The sequence below is a fragment of the Balaenoptera borealis genome, assembly GCF_965194805.1.
Source record: "Balaenoptera borealis genome assembly, chromosome: 7".
Classification (NCBI taxonomy): Eukaryota; Metazoa; Chordata; class Mammalia; order Artiodactyla; family Balaenopteridae; genus Balaenoptera; species Balaenoptera borealis.
This window is the reverse complement of record NC_138864.1, coordinates 49,207,002-49,230,154: the sequence shown is the minus strand read 5'-3', so window position 1 is coordinate 49,230,154 and position 23,153 is coordinate 49,207,002. Positions and strand designations below refer to the sequence as shown.

Sequence of the window (23,153 nt, the reverse complement as noted above, 5' to 3'; positions counted from 1 at the left end):
TCATAGGGTTACATAAGCATCTCCCAGTACAACGTTTTTCTTTAACACGTGTAGTAGATGACCCTACCCCAAGTCCTGGTCTGCCATCAGTGAGATCAGTATCTAAACAAGTCAGTATCAAAGCCATATCTATAAATTGACCCTATTTTCTCACTTCATAGCATCCACTTTCATATCAAAGAATCAGTTCATTTTGGACCCTAAGTACTGCTAAATGGAATATTTTTTTATTTAGATAGAGTTGACATATAATATTATATTACTTTCAGGTATACCTCATAATGATTCAGTATTTGTATATATTGGGAGATAATCATCATGATAATTCTATTTAACATCCATCACCAAACGCAGTTACAAATTTTTTTTTCTTGTGATAAAAACTTTTAAGATCTACTCTCTCAGCAACTTTCAAACATGTAATATTGTGTTATTAATATAGTCACCATGCTGTACATTACATCCCCATGACTTAACTTATTTTATAACTGGATATTTGTACTTTTAACCCCCTTCACTCATTTTGCATGCCCTCCCACCCCCTGCCTCTGGCAACTGCCATCTGTTCTCTGTATCCCTGAGTTTGATTGTTTTCTTGTTTTGGTTTGTTGTTTTGGATTGTTTGTTTTCTTTTAAGATTCCACATATAAGTAATGCCATGTAGTATTTGTCTTTCTCTGTCCGACTAATTTCACTTAGTACAGTGCCCTCTAGGTCCATCCATGTTGTCGCAAATGGCAAGATTTCCTTCTTTCTTATGGCTGAATCATATTCCATTGTGTGTATATACCACATATTCTTTATCCATTCATCTATAAATAGACAAGATACAGTTTGCTTCCATATCTTGGCTGTTGTAAATAATGCTGAAGTGAACACGGGGGTGCATGTATCTATTCAAGTTAGTGTTTTCATTTTCTTCAGATAAATACCCAGAAATGGAATTGCTGTATCATATTTAATTTATTAATTTTTAATTTTATGAGGAACCTCCATACTGTTTTCCATGATGGCTGCACCAATTTACATTTCCACCAACAGTGCACAAGGGTTCCCTTTTCTCCACGCCCTCTCCAGCACTTGTTATTTCTTGTCTTTTTGATGATAGCCAGTGTAACAGGTGTGAGGTGAAATCTCATTGTGATTTACATTTCCCTTATGGTTAGTGATTTTGAGCGCTTTTCACGTACCTGTTGGCCATCTGTATGTCCTCTTTGGAAAAATGTCTATTCAGATCTTCTGCCCATTTTTCTATCGGATTGTTTTTATTTTTGTTATTGAGTTATATGCATTCTTTATATATTTTGGATATTAACCCCTTATCAACTATATGATTTGCAAATATTTTCTCCCATTCAGTAGGTTGCTTTTTCATTTCATTGATGGTTTCCTTTGCTGTACAGACGCCTTTTAGTCTGATGTAGTCCCACTTATTTATTTTTGCTTTTGGTTGCCTTTTGCTTTTGGTGTCAATCCAAAAAATCATTGCCAAGGTCAGTATCAAGAAGCTTACCACGTGTTTTCTTCCAAGAATTTTATGGTTTCATTCAACTCTCTGATCCATTTTGAGTTAATTTTTATGTATGGTGTAAGACAGTGGTCCAATTTCATTCTTCTGTGTGTAACTGTCCAGCTTCCCCAACACCGTTCACTGAAGAGCCTGTCCTTTCCCCATTGTGTATTCTTGGCTCCTTTGTTGTAATTCACCATGTTTGTGTGGGTTTATTTCTGGGCTCTCTCTTCTGTTCCATTAGTCCATTATGTCTGTTCCATTAGTTCCATTATGTCTGTTCTTATGCCAGTGCCATACTGTTTCAATTACTATAGCTTTGTAATATTGTTTGAAAATTAGCATGATGCTTCCAGGGAATAAATTTATTTTAATTACCGTTTATAGGAGTATTGTGCAAACCCCTCAGATTTTGTCTTTATGCTTGTAACTTTGCAATTGACTTATATAAGCTAAAATAAAGGAAAAATCCTTATCTTACTGTGTGAATGAAATGTGCATTTATGATGTGGAACTCCTGAGAACTACTCTTCATAAGAATTATTTCTGAAGCATTTCAGGAAGAGGAAATCCTATGCCCTTTTAGTAAAAATACTTTATCAGTACATACATCATCTGCCATTTGAAAGGTGTTGCTCAACAAATCCAAAATACCAGTGTCTTTTGATGTATAGCCATGACTTATCTTCCTTATTTCCCATGCCAATGGCTATTTCAGTCTTATGGCAGGCCAATTTGGACCCGTCTCATCCAGTATGATGTAAGTGTGAATAGCATTTTATACATGCTTTGAATCCCATGCAACATTTTTACCTTAATGTTATTCAAACTACAATAGAAAAGACAAGCGGTGAACTTTTGTTCGTGGAAATGTGAAATAAGGTGTTCACTTCAAATTCTTCATGTATGTTTACATATTTAAGACTAGGAAAAAGGATGTTATACAGCAGTTGGCTGGATTAGAAAAAGCTAATGGGAATAGCTGAGTTTGTAATTTGCATGCCCAGACTTAGAGTTGGATTGTATTTGGCATGAATGTGGTGTTGCCATTTTGATGCTTCTGGAAACAGTCAAGTGTGGATTGCTAATAAGGCAATTGATATACTTTGTTGTATTTGTAGAAATGTTTTTCTTATAATGAGCGAAAGTAAGTAAAGTTAAACAAATAGTGAAATATTCTTTAGGTCTTCATATTCAAATATTAATGAATTAATGTACCATTTGATAAGACATACAAAGGAAATGATTATGGACTTTTAATATAATTTGGTTTATTTTCCTAAATATTTACTTGGTAATTGATAACATTAGTCGGTGCAAGAGTGTAAAAATAAATTTTCACAGCCTTATGCAGGAATATAATTAACATGAACTATAAAAATAGATTTAATTGAACTATCCTTTGGAGACTTTTTCATTATCCTTAGTACTTCATTAACATTAATATGTATAGAGACAATCTTTCTTCTTCTTCAGCCCAACTAATGACATGACTAAACTATGCAGTGTATCTTCTTTCTGTAATAATTTTATTATGAATAATAAACTCTATTGATTTAAAGACTACTATTCATAAGATAGTATGTTCACTGATAAAAATTTTGCTTTTCCTTGATGCTTAGATGTAGAACATGATAGTGTTGAAATGAGACAAGTATTTTAGTTTTGTCCACACTTAATGCTCTAATTATAATATTTTCATGTTATTTTAATAGAAATGACATTTTTATAAGACTTTAAAATATCAGAGCTTTTAATGTAACATGTTAATAAACATGTAAAATTAAAGTAGATTTAAACTGCAAATCTAAATGCAAATGTGAAGATTTTTCCTTAGTATGCTCATGTTTATTTTATGCATAGCTTATTTTTTAATTTTTTTATTTCAGCTTTGTCGAGTTATTATGGACTTATAAAATTATAAGATATTTAAAGTGTACATTGTGGTGATTTGATTTATGAATACGTTGTGTATGAGACTAAGTTCTACTTTCTTATCAGATTTAAGATTCCGTGCTTTCACTGCAGGGGGTGTGGGTTCAATCGCTGGTCAGGGAACTAAGATCCCGCGTGCTGTGCGGTGTGGCCAAAAAATAAATAAATAAATAAATAAATATTAAAAAATAAATAAAATACAGTGTTAGCAACTATAGTCACCAGTCAGACCTTTTCCAACTTATAGCTAAAACTTTATACCCTTTTACCAATTTCTCCCTATTTCCCCCATCCCCAACCTCTGGCAACCACTCTCTTTCTATGAGTTTGACTTTTTTCCCTCACATATAAATGATACCATGCAGTATTTGTCTTTCTCTGTCTGGCTTATATCCCTGAGCATAATGCCCTCAAGGTCCATGCATGTTGTCCCAAGTGGCAAGATTTCCTTCTTTCGCATGGCTGAACGGTATTCTATTGTATATATGTACCACGTCTTTTTCCAATCATACATCAATGGATACTTATATTGTTTCCATTTCTTGGCTACTGTGAGTATTGCTGTAGTGAACATGGGAGTACAGATATCTCTTCAATATCCTGTTTTCATTTCCTTCAGATATATACCCTGAAGTGGGAAACAGGGATCATTTGGTAGTTCTTTTTTAAATTTTTCAAGAAACTACCTTACTGTTTTTCATAGTGGCTGTACCAATTTACATTCCCACTAACAATGCACAAGGGTTCCCTTTTCTCCACATCCGCGCCAATGCTTGTTTTTTCTTGGTAAAAGCCATTCTAACAGGTGTGTAGTCACATCTCACTGTGGTTTTGATTTGTATTTCCCTGATAGTTAGTGATTTTGAACACTTTTTCATGTACCTGTTGGCCATTTGTATGTCTTCTTTGGAAAAATGTCTATACATTTCCTCTGCCCATTTTTTCAATCAGATTGTTTATTTTTTTGTTGTTATTGAGTTGTATGAATTCTCTATTTATTAATATATATTTTCGTATCAACACCTTATCAGAAATATATTTGCAAATATTTTCTCCCATTCCGAAGGTTGCCTTTTCATTTTGATGGTATCCTTTAAGTCCCTTAATCTACCTTCATTCTTTCTCATGCTTTTTTCTTTTTACTCCTCTACTTGGATGGATTCCACTGCCCTGTCAAGTTCACTGATCCTTTCTTTCACTTCTCTAGTCTGTTGTTGAACTGGCCTATGAATTTTGCAGTTCAGTTACTGTATTCTTCAGCTCTGTAGTTTCTGTTTGGTATATCCTCATATTTTCTGTTTGTTGAACTTTATGCTTTGTTCCTGCACTGTTCTCCTCCCTTGGTGAGCATCTTTATGACCATTATTTTAAACTTTTTATAAGTAAATAACCTATCTCTATTTCATTAAGGTCTGTTTCTAGACTTTTATCTTGTTCTTTTATTTGGAACGTATTCCTCTGTTTCTTCATTTTCCTTGACTCTCTGTGTTGGTTTCTGTGCATTGGATAAAACAGCCATTTCTCCCAATCTTGATGGAGTGGTCTTGTGTAGGAGATAAACATTATCATTCTGCCTAGCCCAAACTCTTGATTGTCTGTCAAACCTTTGTGATTGTACAAGCTGCCTTCTTTGTTCTTAACAGCTCCCAGTAGTTGAGGGTATGCCAGGACCTATTTTGATGTGGGTATTTTCTCATTCACCACACGTGTAGGAGTTGCTCAGCTAGTTTCTGGATTTTTTCCAGTGGGAATTGCTCCATGTATAGCTGTATATTTCAATGTATCCATGAGACAAGGTGAGTTCAGGAGCCTCCTATGTTGCCATCTTGGACCAGAACTTTAGAAGTGACTACATAATAGTATATTGATCCCATAATTATAAAATACATACACTTGAAAACACCAATGCATTTAAATCCTAAGGTTCATCCTAAGGTTATCAAGATACAGTAATACTTTTTCTTAGTGATTTTGTTACTTTTATCATCGAACTTCTCTTTTTTTATAAATATTTCCTATATATTTTAATGGATTTCAGAAATTCAGATTTCCCTATGAGACTTCCTTAACCACATTTATGCTTATATGGTGTGAAATTACTCTAACTTTTTGTGATCTCTTTTCCTAAAGCTCCTATGTTCATTATAGTAACTGTTGGCCTCTCTACTCTACCATACTGTGAACTCAAGAGCAAGACCAGTGCATTTTCATGGCATCTAACTGAGAAAGCATTTTAGCAATGTTTCTAGATGGAATAGAAGCAGAGAAGAAAATAAGTTTATGTGGATAAAAATTTGTAAAAGTTGAAAACAATGATAATATAAATACCAGTTATCAAGGACCATTTAGATTTAAGCATTTCAGTTAAAAATTAATGTTGCTTCTTGAGTTTATCAACTCTTTTATTGTCATTCTGCTTTTTAGATTTGAGCTGAGGTGTTTTACCTTTATAGAAGTGTCTTTGTTCATTTTATCTGCATTCAATACATAAAATATCAAAGCACAACTATAGAAATGTTAAATCAAAATGCCCAGATTTAAATTCTTAGATATTGTGTAAATTAAATTCGTACTTATGACATCCAAATTAGGATACAAGCAACTATTGTAAAATAAAGAAAAAATGTTATCTTTCCTGGGTTGTTATTTTCTACCTTGCTTTTTCTTTCACAGATTTTTAATATTTCTATGCTACTTTATTGTATACGTGAAAAACAGTGGGAGCCACCATAGCAACATCAACAAGAGGAAAAGTAATTTTTGAAAATTTACTATATGCCTGAGTAGTTTCTATATACAGTTGACCCTTGAACAACAAGAGTTTGAACTGCATGGGTCCACTTATATGCAGATTTTTTCAATAGTAAATACTGGAGTACTACCCAATCCATGGTTGGTTGAATCCAGGGATATGGAACGGAGTATACAGACGAACCTTGTCTACGGAAGGCTGCTATAAGTTTTATGAAGATTTTCGTCTGCACAGAGGGTCAGCACCCCTAATCCCTATGTTGTTCAGTGGTGAACTGTATATCAAATCTCATTTCTCATAGTATTTTCATGGCTATATATTACTCCCATTTTACCAAAGACACTGAAGCTTATCAAGTATATTTAGAAAGTTTTCAATTCACTAGCATAAAACTGTATTTTACAAAATTAAATAATTATTGTGTCATGCTACTTTATTAAGATAGATATGATTGTGATTTCCTGTCACAGATCCTTTACTACAGGGTTTTAGAGTGTACTCGGTCACTAAAAATCAAATGACATGAAGGACCCAACTACTTAATCCTCAAGACAATGTCATCTACAGAATGAAACTATAATCAAATTTTTAAAAATAGTCACATGTTAATTAATAGATTTTGAAGTTCTACTTTTTAGCTATACCTTTACAAGGTATAACAATTCTCTTTGTAGTTTCCAAGCATATGGCTGCACCATATATTATATAGGGCTGAAATTATTTTTATGAGCTACATTTATATTCTAATTTTTAAGCTTAAAAAGAAATAAGTGGGACTTCCCTGGTGGCGCAGTGGTTAAGACTCCGCACTCCCAGTGCAGGGGACCAGGGTTCGAGCCCTGCTCAGAGAACTAGATCCCACCCACATGAATGCCGCAACTAAGAGTTCGCGTGCCACAACTAAGGAGCTGGCGAGCCGCAACTAAGACGCCCGCCTGCTGCAACTAAGACCTGGCAAAACCAAATAAATAAGTAAAATTTAAAAATTAAAAAAAGAAAGAACTAGGACCCATGCCACAAGCACCCTATATACTCCACTATAGTCTAGCGTAAATTATGATAGATTTTGATATAAGGCAAGGTCTTGAAACTATGGCTTTACACTAAGGAGAGCTCATGAATCATTTTTTGGGATCTCAGACTGACCATGTCTTAAAATTGATGTAGTTATACTGACTACTTAGAAATTCAGTATCTGTGTGGGTTTTATGAAATCTTTAATAAGTGATGAACTACAACTTGTGAGTGATTCAACCATGGAAAGTGAAACCAAACCTTAGATTAAGAATCTAGTTTTGTTTTTTCAGATAAATTCCATGGAATGACCCTTTAAATATGACCAGCTATTTTTGAGTCCTCATTTTGTAATTTCTAAAATGTCTTAGTACACTAAAAAAAAACATAGGCTAACCTAATTGAATGTAGAGTGGTTAATAACTTTTCTTCATCTTCTACCCTTTATTAGTATCTATCTAATGTCTTACTGTAGAATCAGTCCTGGTGAAACTTTAAAGGCTAATGTGTAAGAAATCAACTGTCTCTATCCAGGCTTAGTTGAGACTAAAAATCATATAGTAGATGATAGTCTTCATTCATCCAGTTATGTTCAGCTTGTATCGTCAATTAATCTCTACAAAGAACAGTTACACTGAACCAAGAAACTTGTGACAGAAAAGCTCCACAGGTGGGGCCAGAGAGAGCTAGTATCTTACTTAACTCTGACCCTTGACAACCGCTTGTAGAACACAGTAAATTTGTTTCGTTTTTGTTTTTGTTTTGAGGCTAAAACATTTTTCAGAACACTTGCTCTGTTGTAAAAGTAGGCCTGGGGGGTAAGGATGGGGGTGGGGGTACTAGGGAAAGAGAGGGAGAAAAGGGGGGAAAAACAAGGATGGAAAGATGGAAGGGAAGGAGGGGGGGAGGAAGAAAAGGAAAGACGAAATTCATTTGGAAGTATCACATCACCTAGAAATAAGAAACAGTATTCTACCAAAATATATCCCTACTAGATAAATGAAGAAGGGTTCCATAATTCAGCTACTACTTTTTGAATGTTTGGACTGTGTTGTTGCTGACTACAAGGATGGTTTTTGAAGAGTTAAGTAGGAAGGGAACAGGATTTGGAAGAGAGCTGGCTTTTAATTTTGGAGATTTTGAAAGAGTTGAAAGTGGTACTTCAATCACTGAATGGAATGAAGTTTATTTTAAAGAGATAATTGTGTCTTCAGTAATGGAGAATTCTGCTTTCTTTTAGTGCTTTCATTTTAAAATCTTGACATTTGCAACAAAAATATATCTGGTGCTGTATACACTAGCTAATTTTTAGATTATTTTTTTAAAAAGATAAAATATCAACAGTTTATTTCTGTCTCAATTAGATTTCTCACAGTAATCATTCTCCATCTTTCTTCCATGTGGCTAATTACAGAAAAATCTGTTCTGTGGAATAAGGAACAGTTTACTCAGTTGCTCATCAATCAAGAATGCTTTTATTGTCCCTGTACTAAGTGCCATATAAATGCACAAACAGTATTAGTTTATGAGTTAAGGCTGAAATGTGAATAATAATTCATAAGTTATGATCGTGTTTTCACTTCATCAATTGCAGTCATATATATGTTTAGATTGTGTCTTCTCAATTTATGATAGCCGTTACTATCTTTTTGTAAGTTAAATGCTTCTTGATTTCATAAATGAATTGTATGCTGTGGAATTTCTTACACTGGGAATATCCTCATACAAAATTTTTACAAAATATCTGATCAAAATAGAGCCTTATTATATTACTGAATATGCCTAAAATAAAAATTATTTGTTAATATCAGATTAATCATTATAGATCCTACCAAGATCTCAGAAAGTTCTCTTTCCTATCAACTATTATTGAAATCAGAATATTGTTCTTTTGATATTGGTATGCAGTTCCAATATTCATATTGTAGTTAACTTCTAGATACCAGAACCCATTTTTTGTGCACCTTATAACTTGTGATAACTGTTATTCCTTCTTAACTTATTGCTAATAATTTGCTAATTTTTCAATACAGGTAATGGATTAGGAATTAGAATTGTGGGTGGTAAAGAAATCCCTGGACATAGCGGAGAAATTGGAGCTTATATCGCCAACATTCTTCCTGGGGGAAGTGCAGAACAGACAGGGAAACTTGTAGAAGGTAAGAATAAGGATTTCAGAGTAAATTAAAATGAATGTGCTCATATTAAATATATCTTAATTTGATATGAAAGTTTTCTCTTCTTTTACCGTCTAGGAAAAACTCTCCTTATGGTTGATTATGATATTTTGGTATAGTAATATAAAGGAAGATATGTCCACAGCTATATTCATTTTATTTTCAGTTGCATTGTCCTTTTGGCAGTTGGATTGCTATGGGAATATCTTGTTTAAGAAACAGTAATTAGTCAAGATTTTTTACTGACTGGGGCAATATTATATTTTAAAAAACACTTTGATTAAAAGGATTAGTGTTTCATAAACACCAGGAAAAATTATATTGAAATCAGAACCATAAAAACATCTCACATGACTCAGTACATGCTAAAGTCAGGTCAGCAAACTATGGATGACCCACAAGGCAAATCCATCTGCTGCCTGTTTCTGTAAACATTGTTTCATTAGAACACAGCCAGGATTATTAATTTACATATTGAACATGGGTGTTTTCCCACTACAATAGCAGAACTGCATTCACAACAGAGACTGTGTGGTCTACAAAGCCTAAAATATATATATTCTCTCTGACCCTTTCGAGAAAAAAGATTGCCAACTCCCGTGCTAGGTACTATTCTATTCACCTCATTACATCATAAAGCATTTTAAAGTAATAAACTTTACAGATGTGTCTTATGGGCCATAAAATGATGTTTCTTTCAGTAAAAGGTTACAGCTTGATTCTCAAGATACACAATGATAATTTTCACTCATTAATTAGATGATGTGGTCATTTGCATTTTCCAAAACCTAACATAGATATAGTTTACAAGTTTTCAGTGAGATTGCTTACCACGAATATTTTTATCATAAAGCAGCCTCAGTCTATCCTTTTATTTTTATCCTAAATTAAATGTTATTTAGAAAGCATTTTTCTGTCATTTCATCGTTTAATAAAATGTTGCCTGTTATTGTTTAAAACTCAATTATGTTAAGATTATTCCCTGTCATTGTCTTAAATTAAATATATTGGAACCTACCGAAAAATATCCCTAGATATTTTGATAGACAATTCGAATAAACACAAATTTGAGGCAATATTTATTCATCACAGTGTTCTGCTGGAAGCAGCTTGCCCAACTCACTAAGAGATGTTTTGAATATCTCTTCCCAACTTCACACTCAGGACCGTCACGTTGTTAGCTTGAATTGGCCATGGTGAGAGTATTTACAACATGGAAATAGGCAAATGCTATAAATCAGGCCTTTTTTGTTCATTTATTTGCCTGTTGATTTTCAGAATGCCAGTTTACCAGGACATCACCACATATATAACTGAAAGCATATTATTAAAAATATTCTAATGCTATTCATACAACAGGGAAAATTGGAGGTTTAGTCAGATAGCTAAATGAAGGAAACGACTATATGAATCAAGAAATAACCATTATGAGCAAACACTGGGTCTCTCTGAATTTTCTATGACTTTAATCTTATCATGCCTAAATGCTACTCTGTTGGTATTGCAGTCTAGTTAAGATACAGGAATTGAGGGCTGTTTGTAAGGATGGGAGTGATATGATTGCTTTCTGATAGCATACTTCAGAAAGAAATGAATATGCTATTTTTATTTTAAAATAAAATTTGCAACAGTAACTGTGCCTGATATAGTTGACAAAGATACTCGAATAATTTAAAGATAAAATTTCGTACCCTTCTTTGTCCTTGCACCATGAAAATCAGCAAATGCTACAAATCGGGATAATTTGTATGTACAATTTCAGTGAAGCGCTTTGTGATGAAGTGATGCTCTTTGCATTTGGTAGCTTATGTGGCCATTTTCAAGTTCATGCACCTAAATTAATAATAGATATAATTCAAACTCATTCAAGAAAGAAAACTGAAATGAACCTAAAATTACATCTGTGATTTTATAAACTCAGAGACTGCCATTAAAGTCATCATCTTTTTTGGAACTAATAGTTTTGCAGTTTGTTTCATTGGGTAAAGTAGGAAATCATTAAAAGCTATGTGCATGTGACTTAAGATTTTACTTTTATTAATTGTATTATTTATTAATTCTCCCAAAGTTTTGCCAAGTGCTAAGCCAGGCCTCTCTATGACTATAGATCCTCTGATTAGAGTCCAGTTGTTACATAACTCACACCTATAATTTGTTATTTATGATTTCCAGATTTACTTTATTTTCTCTTAAAACATAAATCTTTAATACAACTCTTGGTAGTATTTCTACTAGACTCACGATGCTATCTTGACTGTCAATATTTAGATCCTGTTTTTGCCAATAGAACCCAGAATCTACAGTTGTCTACTGGGTTCATCACCAGTCCAGAATCTCCTCTTTGTGTTGGCTGTCTAGTGGAGAGAGGGTGAAGGGCACAAAACAGATGAGTTTCAAATTAGAGATTAAAATCTAAACTCAAAATAGCAAGTCCTACATGGAAATGTTTGCTGCCTGACACGTCTCTTTCTGATTCATTTGCACTTAAATGGTGAGTGGGTTTTGCTCTCAATCTTGGAAAATTTTACTGAAGCAACTCACTGGTTGCATTTCTCCGTTACACAGTAAACACAGGAAGGCAGGGTTTGATGTTTGCTAATTCGTTGAAAGTGGATGTGATTTTCCTTAGTCTGGGCCTCCTCCACAATCAGGAAAACTGCCTTAAAAGATTTGCCTTATAAGATTTCTCATCTATTGGGATGCACAGCTCAACATCACACATCTTCTGTTCTGCCTTCCCGGATGGGAGTGGGGCAGGGGGAGCGTCTCAGCATTCATGGTTTGATGTATGCAGTTTAACACTTAATTGGGCACTGACCTGTAATTTTCATTACAAGTGTTTGAGTGTACAAAAAAGCTGTAGAGAATAATATGGCAAACAACCATGTATTCACCATATTGTTTTAAGTCTCAACATTTTGCCTATTTGTTTCATATTTTTAGGAGATATAAGTACCTATAATCCAATTAAAGCCTCCTGTAGTCACCTCTCCTCTCCCAAACCTCTCTTACTCGCCCAAAATAAACCACCAGACTTAATTTGAGATTACCCTTCACTTGCTTTTCTTTATAGTTTTATGTATGTATTCATAAACTTTATAAGGATTCATTTTGCTTGTTTATGAAATTGTATATAAATGATAGTTTACGTGTATTTTTGCCACTGTTTTTAGTTCCAGAGTTTATGAGTTTTATCTAAAGTGGTATACGTAGCTACATGTACACAAATGTAGCTCTAGTTATTTATTTTCACTTCAGGGCAGAATTCTATTACTGTATGTCTCTACTACAGTTTAATTTAAACATTCTCTGGTTATTTCGGTTATATATGAGTTTTTTTTTTTACTATTTCCAACAATGCTGTAATTAATTTTTTGAAGTAGTCTCCTTTTGCACATGTACAGAAGTTTCTTCTACAATAAAAGTTCAAAAAAATTTAGAAAAAGTTCAATTTCTGGGTTATAGTGACTATCTTATTAAATAATATGGGAGAATGTTGTGTGGTTTCTTCAACAGTAGTTGATTTTTCCAAGTTGCTCTCCAAAGTGTTACACTATTTTTACATTCATCCGTAGTAAATTAGTGTTCTGATTCCTTTATATCCTTGTTCCTCTTTCTCAACATTTTCTTTTTCAAATATAATGTGAAATGATAGGCCATTGTTTTCTTCGTTCACCTTACCTTCAGTAATGTTGAGTATGATAATATGTTACTAATCTTGTTAGCACTTGGGTTTTCCTCATCTGTGATTTGCCTGTTCTTTTGCTTATTCTTTATTTGGATTGTTTGTGTATTTTAAATTGAATTTTAGAGAATCTTCATGTATTCTGGTTATAATCGTTTGTCAAGTATGTAGGCTGTAAATACCTTCTCCCAGTATGTGGCTTGTTTTTTTAGTGTCTGTCTTTTTTTTTTTTTTTAAGTTGAAATTTTAACATAGTTGGCTTATTTTGTTTCTATTAAGTTTTATAAATGTTCTATATTATTTAGGAAATTCTCCTTACCCTGAAGTCTTCAAATATTAGCCTATATTTCCTTCTAAAAATTGTGAAATCGTACTCTTTTATAATGTCCTTATAGACATAGAATTAAGTTATTTTTAGTCTATCGTGCTCTGACTAGAAATTTTAGTTTTCTCCCCCATCAGTATGGATAATCAGTTGCCTGTGCACCATTTATTGAAGAGTGTATCATTGCTCCCACTGATCTACAGTGCCCCATCTGTCATATATTGATTCTTTTGTACATGTGTGGGTCTTTTATGAGATGTTTGTTCTAGCTTACTTGTCTATTTGTCTATCCCTACATCAGTGTCACACTGTTGTAATTATGATGACTTTAAGTCCTGACATATGGTAGGTAATCTACCATACTGCTGTTCTTCAAAATCCTCTTGGGACAGTTCTTGACCTTTGGTCTTGCATATACATTCTAGAACCGGCTTGTCAGTTTTCAGGAAAATCTCTGTTGAAATTTGGTAGTGATTATATTGAAGGTATAGATTAATTTAGAAAAAAAAAATTTTGATATTGAGTCTTATCCATTTGAGTCTTCCATGGGTTCACAATGCTGGACCTTTGTTCTTCTTAGAGACTTAATCATTGTATTTTGAATCAATACAATAAAGTACGTTAGGACATTAAAAAAAAATTAACACATAGCAATTGTTAAACTTATTAACAAGTTGTATCATTTTATATGAACTTACAACAATTTTATATCTCCAGAAAAGGAAGAGTAGAAAATATAAATAAAATAAAAGTTTGTTTAGGAAGTATAATGGGCCAAACCTAGTCCTTTATGTGCATACCATTGGTTCTAAGGTTTATTTAATCGCTGGACTTCTGAACTTATTCTCCAAATGATTTTTCCCCTAGTATTGTGTATCGTAACATCATAATTGTGAAATATATTACCTGCATGATACCTTTCATATTTCAACAGTTTTCATAAGAGAACAGTGAATCCATAAGAACTAAACACATTTTAGCCATTGAACCAAAAACAGGTATTTGTTTATATTGTTAGGTTTTCCAGCTGAAAATCAATTTAGTTGAAGTATTTTGAAGATAAATTATATCTTTATTATTGATAATAAAATCATATTTGTTTGGAGAACGCTCTTTGGAGCTAAGATAGAAATATAGTGTTAAGCTCTGTATGTAGCTTCAAGAAGCTTCTTAATGAATCAGTAGGAACATAGACTAGGAGAGCAAAAAGTTAAAACCAATGATATACAATGTTTGCTTATGGATTTAGCGAGAGCTATGTGGAAAATTACCTTCTCCCAGGCCAGTAGGTAGGCCTGTAAAGAAATTCGTTTATCTTAGTTTGTCTATATGCTATTCTGTGAGGAAATGTACCTGTGGCATAAATTCTAGTTCACGGATATTTCCAAATTCTCAGTTTCTAGTTGTCTCAATGTAGGGGATATTGATTTGGCTAGTTAGCTCCTCTTAAAGATGAACTGACAGGGTTTCTTGCAAGAAAATGTTGTTGGATTTATGTTTGAGAATCAGTGATTGGAGTGGAGGTGAGGTTAGGTGTTTTTGGCATGGTGGTTTTGATTTTAGAAGTTCGCCTCTGGAATTCCCTGTCCTGAAGAAGTCTATGGTAGAAGAGCTAATTCCAGTAGAGGACACACTCCTGTGTGACTTAAAGGATAATGTTCCGAGGCAAGAAAGTCTCTATTTCTGCTTATGCTTTTTTGGCATATGTTACAGATGGCATGGCAGTGATCAGAGTTGGAGGCCAGGAAACACACCACACAGATGAGTGAGCTTCCTTATTCTTGTTCCAGGGGGATTACGAGGTACGGATTGGTCATTAGCATGAGATTTCTCAGAATTCCTGCAAGATAGTGTGTCAGGTACACATGGCACAAGATCATATTTCTTGTTGATACAAGGATTTTTCTAAAAAATATTTAGGAAACTATCTTCTGGGAAGAAAGAATATAAATTGTGGGTACCTGGACTGGTAGATTGTAATATACTATTTGTAAGATGCAGTGATATCATACTTACATATTAATGATTAGCTGTATTGCCAGGACAAAGAAAGATGTTTCTCTTCTTTATCCATTTATTTTGAAATTAATCAGAGGAAATTATATTTGAGTCAGTATTTCCGATAGGGACATCAAGAAAATGAAATAATTGCCCTTTTTTTAACACATTTTTTAGTATGTATAATACTCCATTTCCTAATTTGATTGCTTTTATCAATAAGAGTGGTATACCTTGAAATGTATATGTATGTTCAAGTGATACTGATTAATGATTAACAGTTGTTTCTGTTTTTAAATTTCTGGATTTGTCTAATCAGTATGCCATAACAGGCTACATTTTGGTGTATATGAACTTGGAGTTGTTATTTTGGAAGCAAGGATGCTGAACTGTCTTTAATAGTAGCTATAACAAATCTTCAAACAGCCAGTGCTTCAAGGTCTTCATTATATAAAGAGAATGTTTTTAGAGTCAGACACGTCAGGATTTAGATTGAGCTCTGGTACTTTTTGCCTGAATAAGTTGTTTAACTTTTAGTACTTTGGTGTTCTCAGTTGGGAAATCGGGATAATAATAGTGGCTGCAAAATTGTTATCAGGTTTACAAATAATGTGTCAGAAACATTTAATATAGTGTTTGATATAGTATTTCACAGACGTAGTGAAAAGATGGTACTTACTTTGGAGATCGTTGATGATAAGAATAGTATGTGCTACTTAAGCTTGAACTCCGTCCCCTCTATCTGAACATGCGTAGATAATTGACCATGGTCAGGTCTGAGCTCTGAACTGCAGAGATTTGGAATATTCCTAATGGAAAAAGCACAGATTTGAAGTCAGAAGACTGAATTAATGTCATCCTCATGATGTTAGGCAAGTTGTTTATGTTCTCTGAGTCTCCTTTTATCTCATCTGGATGGGTTGATGTTTCAATTAGGAGGTTTCAAGACCTATCTCATGGGGTTGACTGTGAGTATGAAAGGAGCTGACGTATTTCTCATGCTTAGTTAACTATAAAGAACTAGACTAACTAAAGAAACTATTTTGTTAAGGATAGACGAAATTATTTTCATAGATGACAGTTAATCTCACAAAGTTCAGGCTTCCTGTAAGGGAGCATTGATCTGCTAGAGGTATTCTACTATAATGGAATATCGTTTTAGGTATTTATTAGGCCTGAATAAATTTTTTAAAAATTTAAAACCTGAAGTGATTAAGTCATGTCCCATGTAAATATATAACCTCCTAACCGTAAAACCATACTTTTGGCTAGTCTTATAAAAAGCCTTCTAAGTTTTTCTTCTTAGCAATTCAATTTGTTAATTTCATGTCTGATTAAAGTCTATGGACATACATACAATGTATACATACAATGAATACATACAATGAATATCTGCTTATGTAACTCTCATGGTCTGTAAGTCACGGAAAGCATATCTTGTTAGTGAATAGAATCGTGGCGTAGGTGTCAGATGTCAGGTGTCTGGCACCCAGTGTGTGGACTGATCTTTCTCATCAACTCCTTTTTATGGCCGTTGACACATCACAGAAACTCACTGGGTGTTCAGCATTAAGTGTAAGGGGCCCTCCACAAGACCCTTCTGTAATGCATACTTTTGAGACACTTTTATCTGTTGAAGAGATGCGGGGGAGAGATTGAACCTTGAGAAGAATCGTACAGTCTAAGGTGTGGAAAGAGGAAGCAAGACAGTAGTATGTGTACTATGATAAGTTGTGTATGTTACGTAAAATGGAAATGTGAGCCCTAGAATTAAGAATGTGAGACTAATTACAGAGGATGAAAGAAGGAATGAAATCAGAATGGATAAATCATGACCCTTAAGTCTCGGGGCTCCTTCCTCACCTGTACAGGCCCCTTACAAGGCTCCAGGAAGTTAAAAAACATATGTGATGTTTGTGGCATTTGTCAGCTTCTTAACTTTTGTAATTTGTTGTGATTTATTTTGTCCTTTTAACAAATGTTCACTTGTATCAATTTTGTATTCATAATTTTCTCTTTTTTCTTAAAATTGCATGAGCTTCAGGCCTTACAATACTTGAATTCATCCCTGCATGAGATGTTGTTTCTTATTGGGGGAGAACACTGAGGTGCTTACTGCAGAACTGTAAGAACCTATTGGTATGCAGCAGTAATATACTGACAAGGTAGATGGAGGTGATAAAAAGGGAGTTCAGAAAGAAGGTTGTTAGGAAGGAGTAGAGGTGAGAATATCAGGAATATGGGAAATAATAAAGAATGTAAATGGGTCAAAACGTTTATTCAGTAACTACTCTACAGGTATATCCTAGAATTCTATCATTCTAAAATTCCACCTTGCTTTCAAGATGGTTACAGCCTAGAAGGACAGTGGATAGAGGATATTCACTGTGGAGGAAAAGTTTGGTCAGGGTCTGAATGAGCAAAAATATAAAATAAACCTGAAGAACTAGGAGAAAGATGTATTTACGGAAAGAAAACCCATTGTTTAATAACTTTTTTGGCAATGTATATATTCTTCTAGTTTCAGTAAGAGAAATATAGAAATGCAGAATACATTGGTTGATTCTGCAGGCTTCTGTCAGAACCAGTACCATAACTAAGTGTGGGTTACAGATACGCCTCCTCCCCTCCCAGAGAATTCCAGGTAACTTTCAGGTAATGTCTAAGAACAGATTGTAAGCTCCTGAGGGCAAAGAACTCTCCAGGAACTGAAACAGATCTTTTTAGGCTTTTATCTCTTTCATTGGTTAATTTTTTACATAGTTCATATTTTACTTATTTATAGTGATGGAGTACAGCCATGTTCCAGATATAGTGACGTGGCTGGAGCAGAAAGAATATTCTGTGGGAATGCAGATTTTCATATCAGACTAACGGTTTTTCATATATATACTAAGTTACACTAAGAGTGGTGGAAGAAAATAAAATTGCTTTTTTTTCCTCTTAGGCTACTTTTGTTTTCTTTTACTCTCTAGTTGTTTTTTTTTTTGTTTTTTTAAAAAATTTATTTATGGCTGTGTTGGGTCTTCGTTTCTGTGCAAGGGCTTTCTCTAGTTGCGGCAAGTGGGGGCCACTCTTCCTCACGGTGCGCGGGCCTCTCACTATCGCGGCCTCTCCCGTTGCAGAGCACAGGCTCCAGACGCGCAGGCTCAGCAATTGTGGCTCACGGGCCCAGCCGCTCCACGGCATGTGGGATCTTCCCAGACCAGGGCTCGAGCCCGTGTCCCCTGCATTGGCAGGCAGATTCTCAACCACTGCGCCACCAGGGAAGCCGCTACTCTCTAGTTTTTACTAGATCCCCATCACTGTCATATATGGTGCTTGAGTTTTCTGAGTTCCAGCGTGTGTGTGTGCGTGTGTGTGTGTGTGTGTGTGTGTGTGTGTGTGTGTATGTAAATACATGCTCTATAGAGCAACATCTCTTGGTCCTGTGGGATATGAATGAAGAAAACATGGACCATACATTTCAGTAGGTGAGACAGAAAGTAAAACCTACTATAAGTATCACATAATAAATGGTAATAAGTGCTAAGGAGAAAAAGATAACAAGGAGGGTGGATATGCCATATAGGAGGGTAGGGTTGAAATTTTAGATGGGATGTCAGGGAAGGCCTCGCCAAGAAGGCAAAAACTGAGGAAAGCCCCCAAAGAGAGGAAGGAGTGAACTTGGAGTTATTGGTATTATAGGCAGAGGAATGAAAAGGGCACAGGCCCAGAGCAAGAGCCTGCCTGGTGTGTGCCAGGAATAATAAGACCGCAGCGAGGCCAGCGTGGCTGGCAGTGAGTGAGGATGTGAGTGAGAGAGAAGAAAGCAGGAATTTCCGGCAGAGGAAGTAACCGATGTAACAGAGTAACAGAAGTAACAGAGGTAGCATCTTGTAGGTCAGTGTAAGGACTTCAGCTTCTATTAATGTCAAATGAGAAGGCACTGGGCTGACACAAGCTGAATGACGTTTAAATAAAATCACTCTGACTGCTATAAGGAGAATAGTTTGATGGAGTAAAGAATAGGAAGGAGAGCAGTTAGGATGCTATAGAAATAATCCAGGCATGAAATGTGGCTGTTCAGACCAAGGTGGGAACAGGGGATGTGGAGATAAATGATATTATATCATATATCTATAAATACTAATACAACATGTATATTCAATTTCAGCTCAGTGAAAATGACCTCAATATGTTCATTCATTTGTTCCTGTACACAGTATTCAAATTTAGTAGGCCAAAAGGTACTCCACCGTTTTTTTTAAAAACTTAAATCTCTACATAATACAACAAACCTACAGAGCATTTAACATTCAAGTCTTAAGTCTTATTTTAATTAATACAATAAATATACATTCTTTAATAGAAGTCATACAACCTAAACAGAAATTAAGCCCTCAGAATGCTAATAATATTCTTGAACGTAGATGAGGAATCAGGAGTCCTGGCTTTTTGAACTACCACTCAGTATAATTTCTAAAACAGATTTCAGATCTGTAAACATAGTAATAGTTACATTTACCCTACCTATTTTACTGAAGTGCTGTAAAGATAAAATGAGAAAAAGTGGTCAAAATAACTTTGTAAAAAAAAAAAAACACAAAGTCCCATGTTGGTACGATCAACATAAGTGAAATAGATCTAATTTTATTCATTTTAATCAAAAAGACATCTTATAATTAGATGGTATACATCTGAAAGTTTTGTGTAATTCATCTAAAATATGTTACCATTATTTTTTGTGGTTGTTAATCATGTTTGCTTCTGAATTAGAGGAAATAATTTCTCTACGTGAATTTTAAAGAGCTGGAGGGAAAATAGCTGAGTTTTTTCTCTATTATTTGGCAGATATTGCTGTTAAGGTGTCTTCTTAAACAACTCTGGTTTATTAATGGAAAAATCAATAATTGTAATATGTTGTATATACTATATTATATCTATATATATATATTGAAATTACATTCTGTTTACTGTAAGTCAGAACTTTTTGAATAGAATTTTTCCATCAAATAACATTTGTTATGTGTTGAACATCCATCCAGCCAAAGTGAATTATTTGCTAGTTCTTCTTCATGATGTTAATAGAATACTGGCACTTCTTATGAAGTAACTTAACACATAATTCATTTTATTTTTGTAAAGTTTCTCTTAGGGTGATAAAATGGTTATTGATTTTTTTATTGTTTGCAATGACTTCTCTGTTTTATTTCTATCCTTTAACTATTCAAATGATGAAAGAATTTATGTATTTAAAGTTCACTCTTAGTTTTGATTATACCATTCATAATAATTATATAGTGTCTTCGGCTCAAAATAAGCAAAATATAAAAACAACATTTTTATGCACAGAAATTGACCATGTTGTAATATTTGTAGTGATGAGTACTTAGGTTATGATTAAAAAAAAACCTCCTTCTTTGTAAAAAAAAAAATGTATTTTCTTATACTCTAGAATAGTATATTGGAATTTTTGGCTCTTAAATTTTTTGCTCTTAAATTTTGATTGGAAGATTTCTTTTTATAACTTTACTTTTCAAAACATAGTTTCCTTTTTGTCCGATTTTGCACGTGATTTAAAGTTACAACTCAGAAGTCAAAGCAAAGCTCTGCGCATTTTATCTGTCAAATAATGTTAGGAAATGGAATTTGTATCTTCTGTATATATGCTCAGTGGAGATGATGATGATGATGATTTTGCCACTGGTTCAAACATCTCCTGTATTTATTAAGAAACACTTTCCCTGGTATAAATTGATGATATTTTATGTTAAAATCCATCGTCTGAGTAGTGGGATACATTTAAATAACTTTATAAAGGGAATAGTACAGAACACATGAGTATCAAAAAAGGTTAAGAACATAATTAAAGTTAAAATTCCTGCTGGTTCGCTAGGGATACTTAAAGCAGAGGAGGCACCAGTTAAGACAAGCATTTCTCATGCACAATTGTTATCATTTGCCTTAGCTTCCTATGTCCATTTAACCCAACTCTGTATCTCTATATAATCATGAGTGCATTTTGGATTAATCTGTTACTGTTAGCTGGTCATGATATCCTTTAGATTTGATGATATTAATCTGTTCATGCCATTTAATTAGAAAGTCAATAGAAAACATCCATTCTGAGTATTTTAACAAAATAAATTGGGAAATTAAACTGAGGAAAGTTTATAAATTTATGAACTGCACCCTGCTTTAAATGAGATGATAGCATCACAAACCTATCATTGGATATCTCCACGTGTTACATTATTTTCAGGGGGATCAATAAAATTTTACTAATCTACCCATAACCCCTTTCCTGCCTTATTCAGCCACATTCTATTGTAGCCTGTTTCAAGTAACATATCTAATTCTAAACACCATAAACTGTAGCCATAGAGTGACTTTGGTATCTGTACCAATCCTTCCAGGAAATATTCAACTGGAATAATAGATTATTTTAGTGGTCAGAGTGATTAGAAACAGAATCCTATCACGAGAATCTTCTTCAAATTGGACCCACAAATCATGGATATATTCCCCTATTTACCTTAACTCTGTTTAAAAAGCATGAATTTGCAACACCTATACTGGAGTGTAAGAAACATACGACTTTTTCTGTAAATCAAATGTAATCAGTTCCAATCTTCCCTTCATCTACTGGTGAGAAGTTGAAACACTTCAATTTTTTGATGTTGCCTGCCCCACGAGCACTGGGGAAATTCCCAGTGAGTCTCTTACACATTCTAGAACACTGGGGGTTGGGCCTCTGACCCTTGACCCACACCGCATTGAGAGCAGTGTCCAAGCCTGCACGCTTCCTTGACAGTGGGTGGCTCCTTTAAACTGTGACCAAATTTTCACGAAAGTAATTCTGCCTAGGTTGAGCCACCAAATCTAAGGTCGACTTTTCTAATGGCACCGCACAGAAATTTTTCTTTGAGGTAATGCCATCTTCCCTGGATAATATAAGCAAGTAGGGTGCTGCTCTCTACTGCCCTTGCAACCTCCAGCCACCATTGTTGGGGGAGATCTTCTCCCCAGAACTCTCTATCTCCCCTTCCTTTCATTCATCCTACATTCTTCTTTTTTTCTTTTTAAAATTCTGTTTAGTACTTTTAACGTTGAGATCTACCCTCTTCACAGGTTTTTAAGTGTACGATACAGTATTGTTAGCTAGCAATTATAATCTCTCTTGAAGTCAAGGTCCCCTAATCCAATATCCTGGTCAACACACTGTATTTTCTGGCTTTCAAACTTTCCTCAATATGATGAGCGTTAAGTAATACATCATTATTGCTTTGATTTGTACTTTCTAATCTCTAATGAGTCTGGGCTTTTCTTCATATATTTAAACCACTTTTGAATTTCCTTCTCTGTGAATCTTCATTTTACTAATTGCCAAGATACTTCTGCTTTTTCTAGTAGAGTATCATTTTTATTAATTTTTATAACAGCATAAAATAGTAGATACAAAGGTGGTGATCATCACAAAGGTGATGAATTGTGTAGTGCCTGCCACATAAATATTTGTGGAATAAATCAATAAAAGTCATGAGCTTTTGTGTGCTGTATGTTTGGATATACATTAACATATAAGATTTTGACTGTTAGTGCAATAATTTGAATACAGAAGATGTTTTTGCAGTAATGGTAAATATTATAGACAGAGAAATAACATATATGAAATTCTGAACTGTAAAGATAAGAAGAGCTTTTGCCAATTTGAGAAACATACGAAATTCAGTAATCCCAGAAGTTATAAAAATACATATTTGAGAATGTTTTAT

The 23,153-nt window shown here is 34.2% G+C and overlaps 1 protein-coding gene across 1 annotated transcript in view; it reads left to right on the top strand.

Moving 5' to 3' along the window:
- Positions 1–23,153, top strand: part of PCLO (piccolo presynaptic cytomatrix protein) — a 384,943-nt gene that overhangs the window by 257,074 nt on the left and 104,716 nt on the right. The window contains exon 10 of the mRNA XM_082398709.1: positions 9,245–9,370. Within this exon, the coding sequence (XP_082254835.1) occupies positions 9,245–9,370 (126 nt within the window). The remainder of the gene's footprint in view (positions 1–9,244; positions 9,371–23,153) is intronic.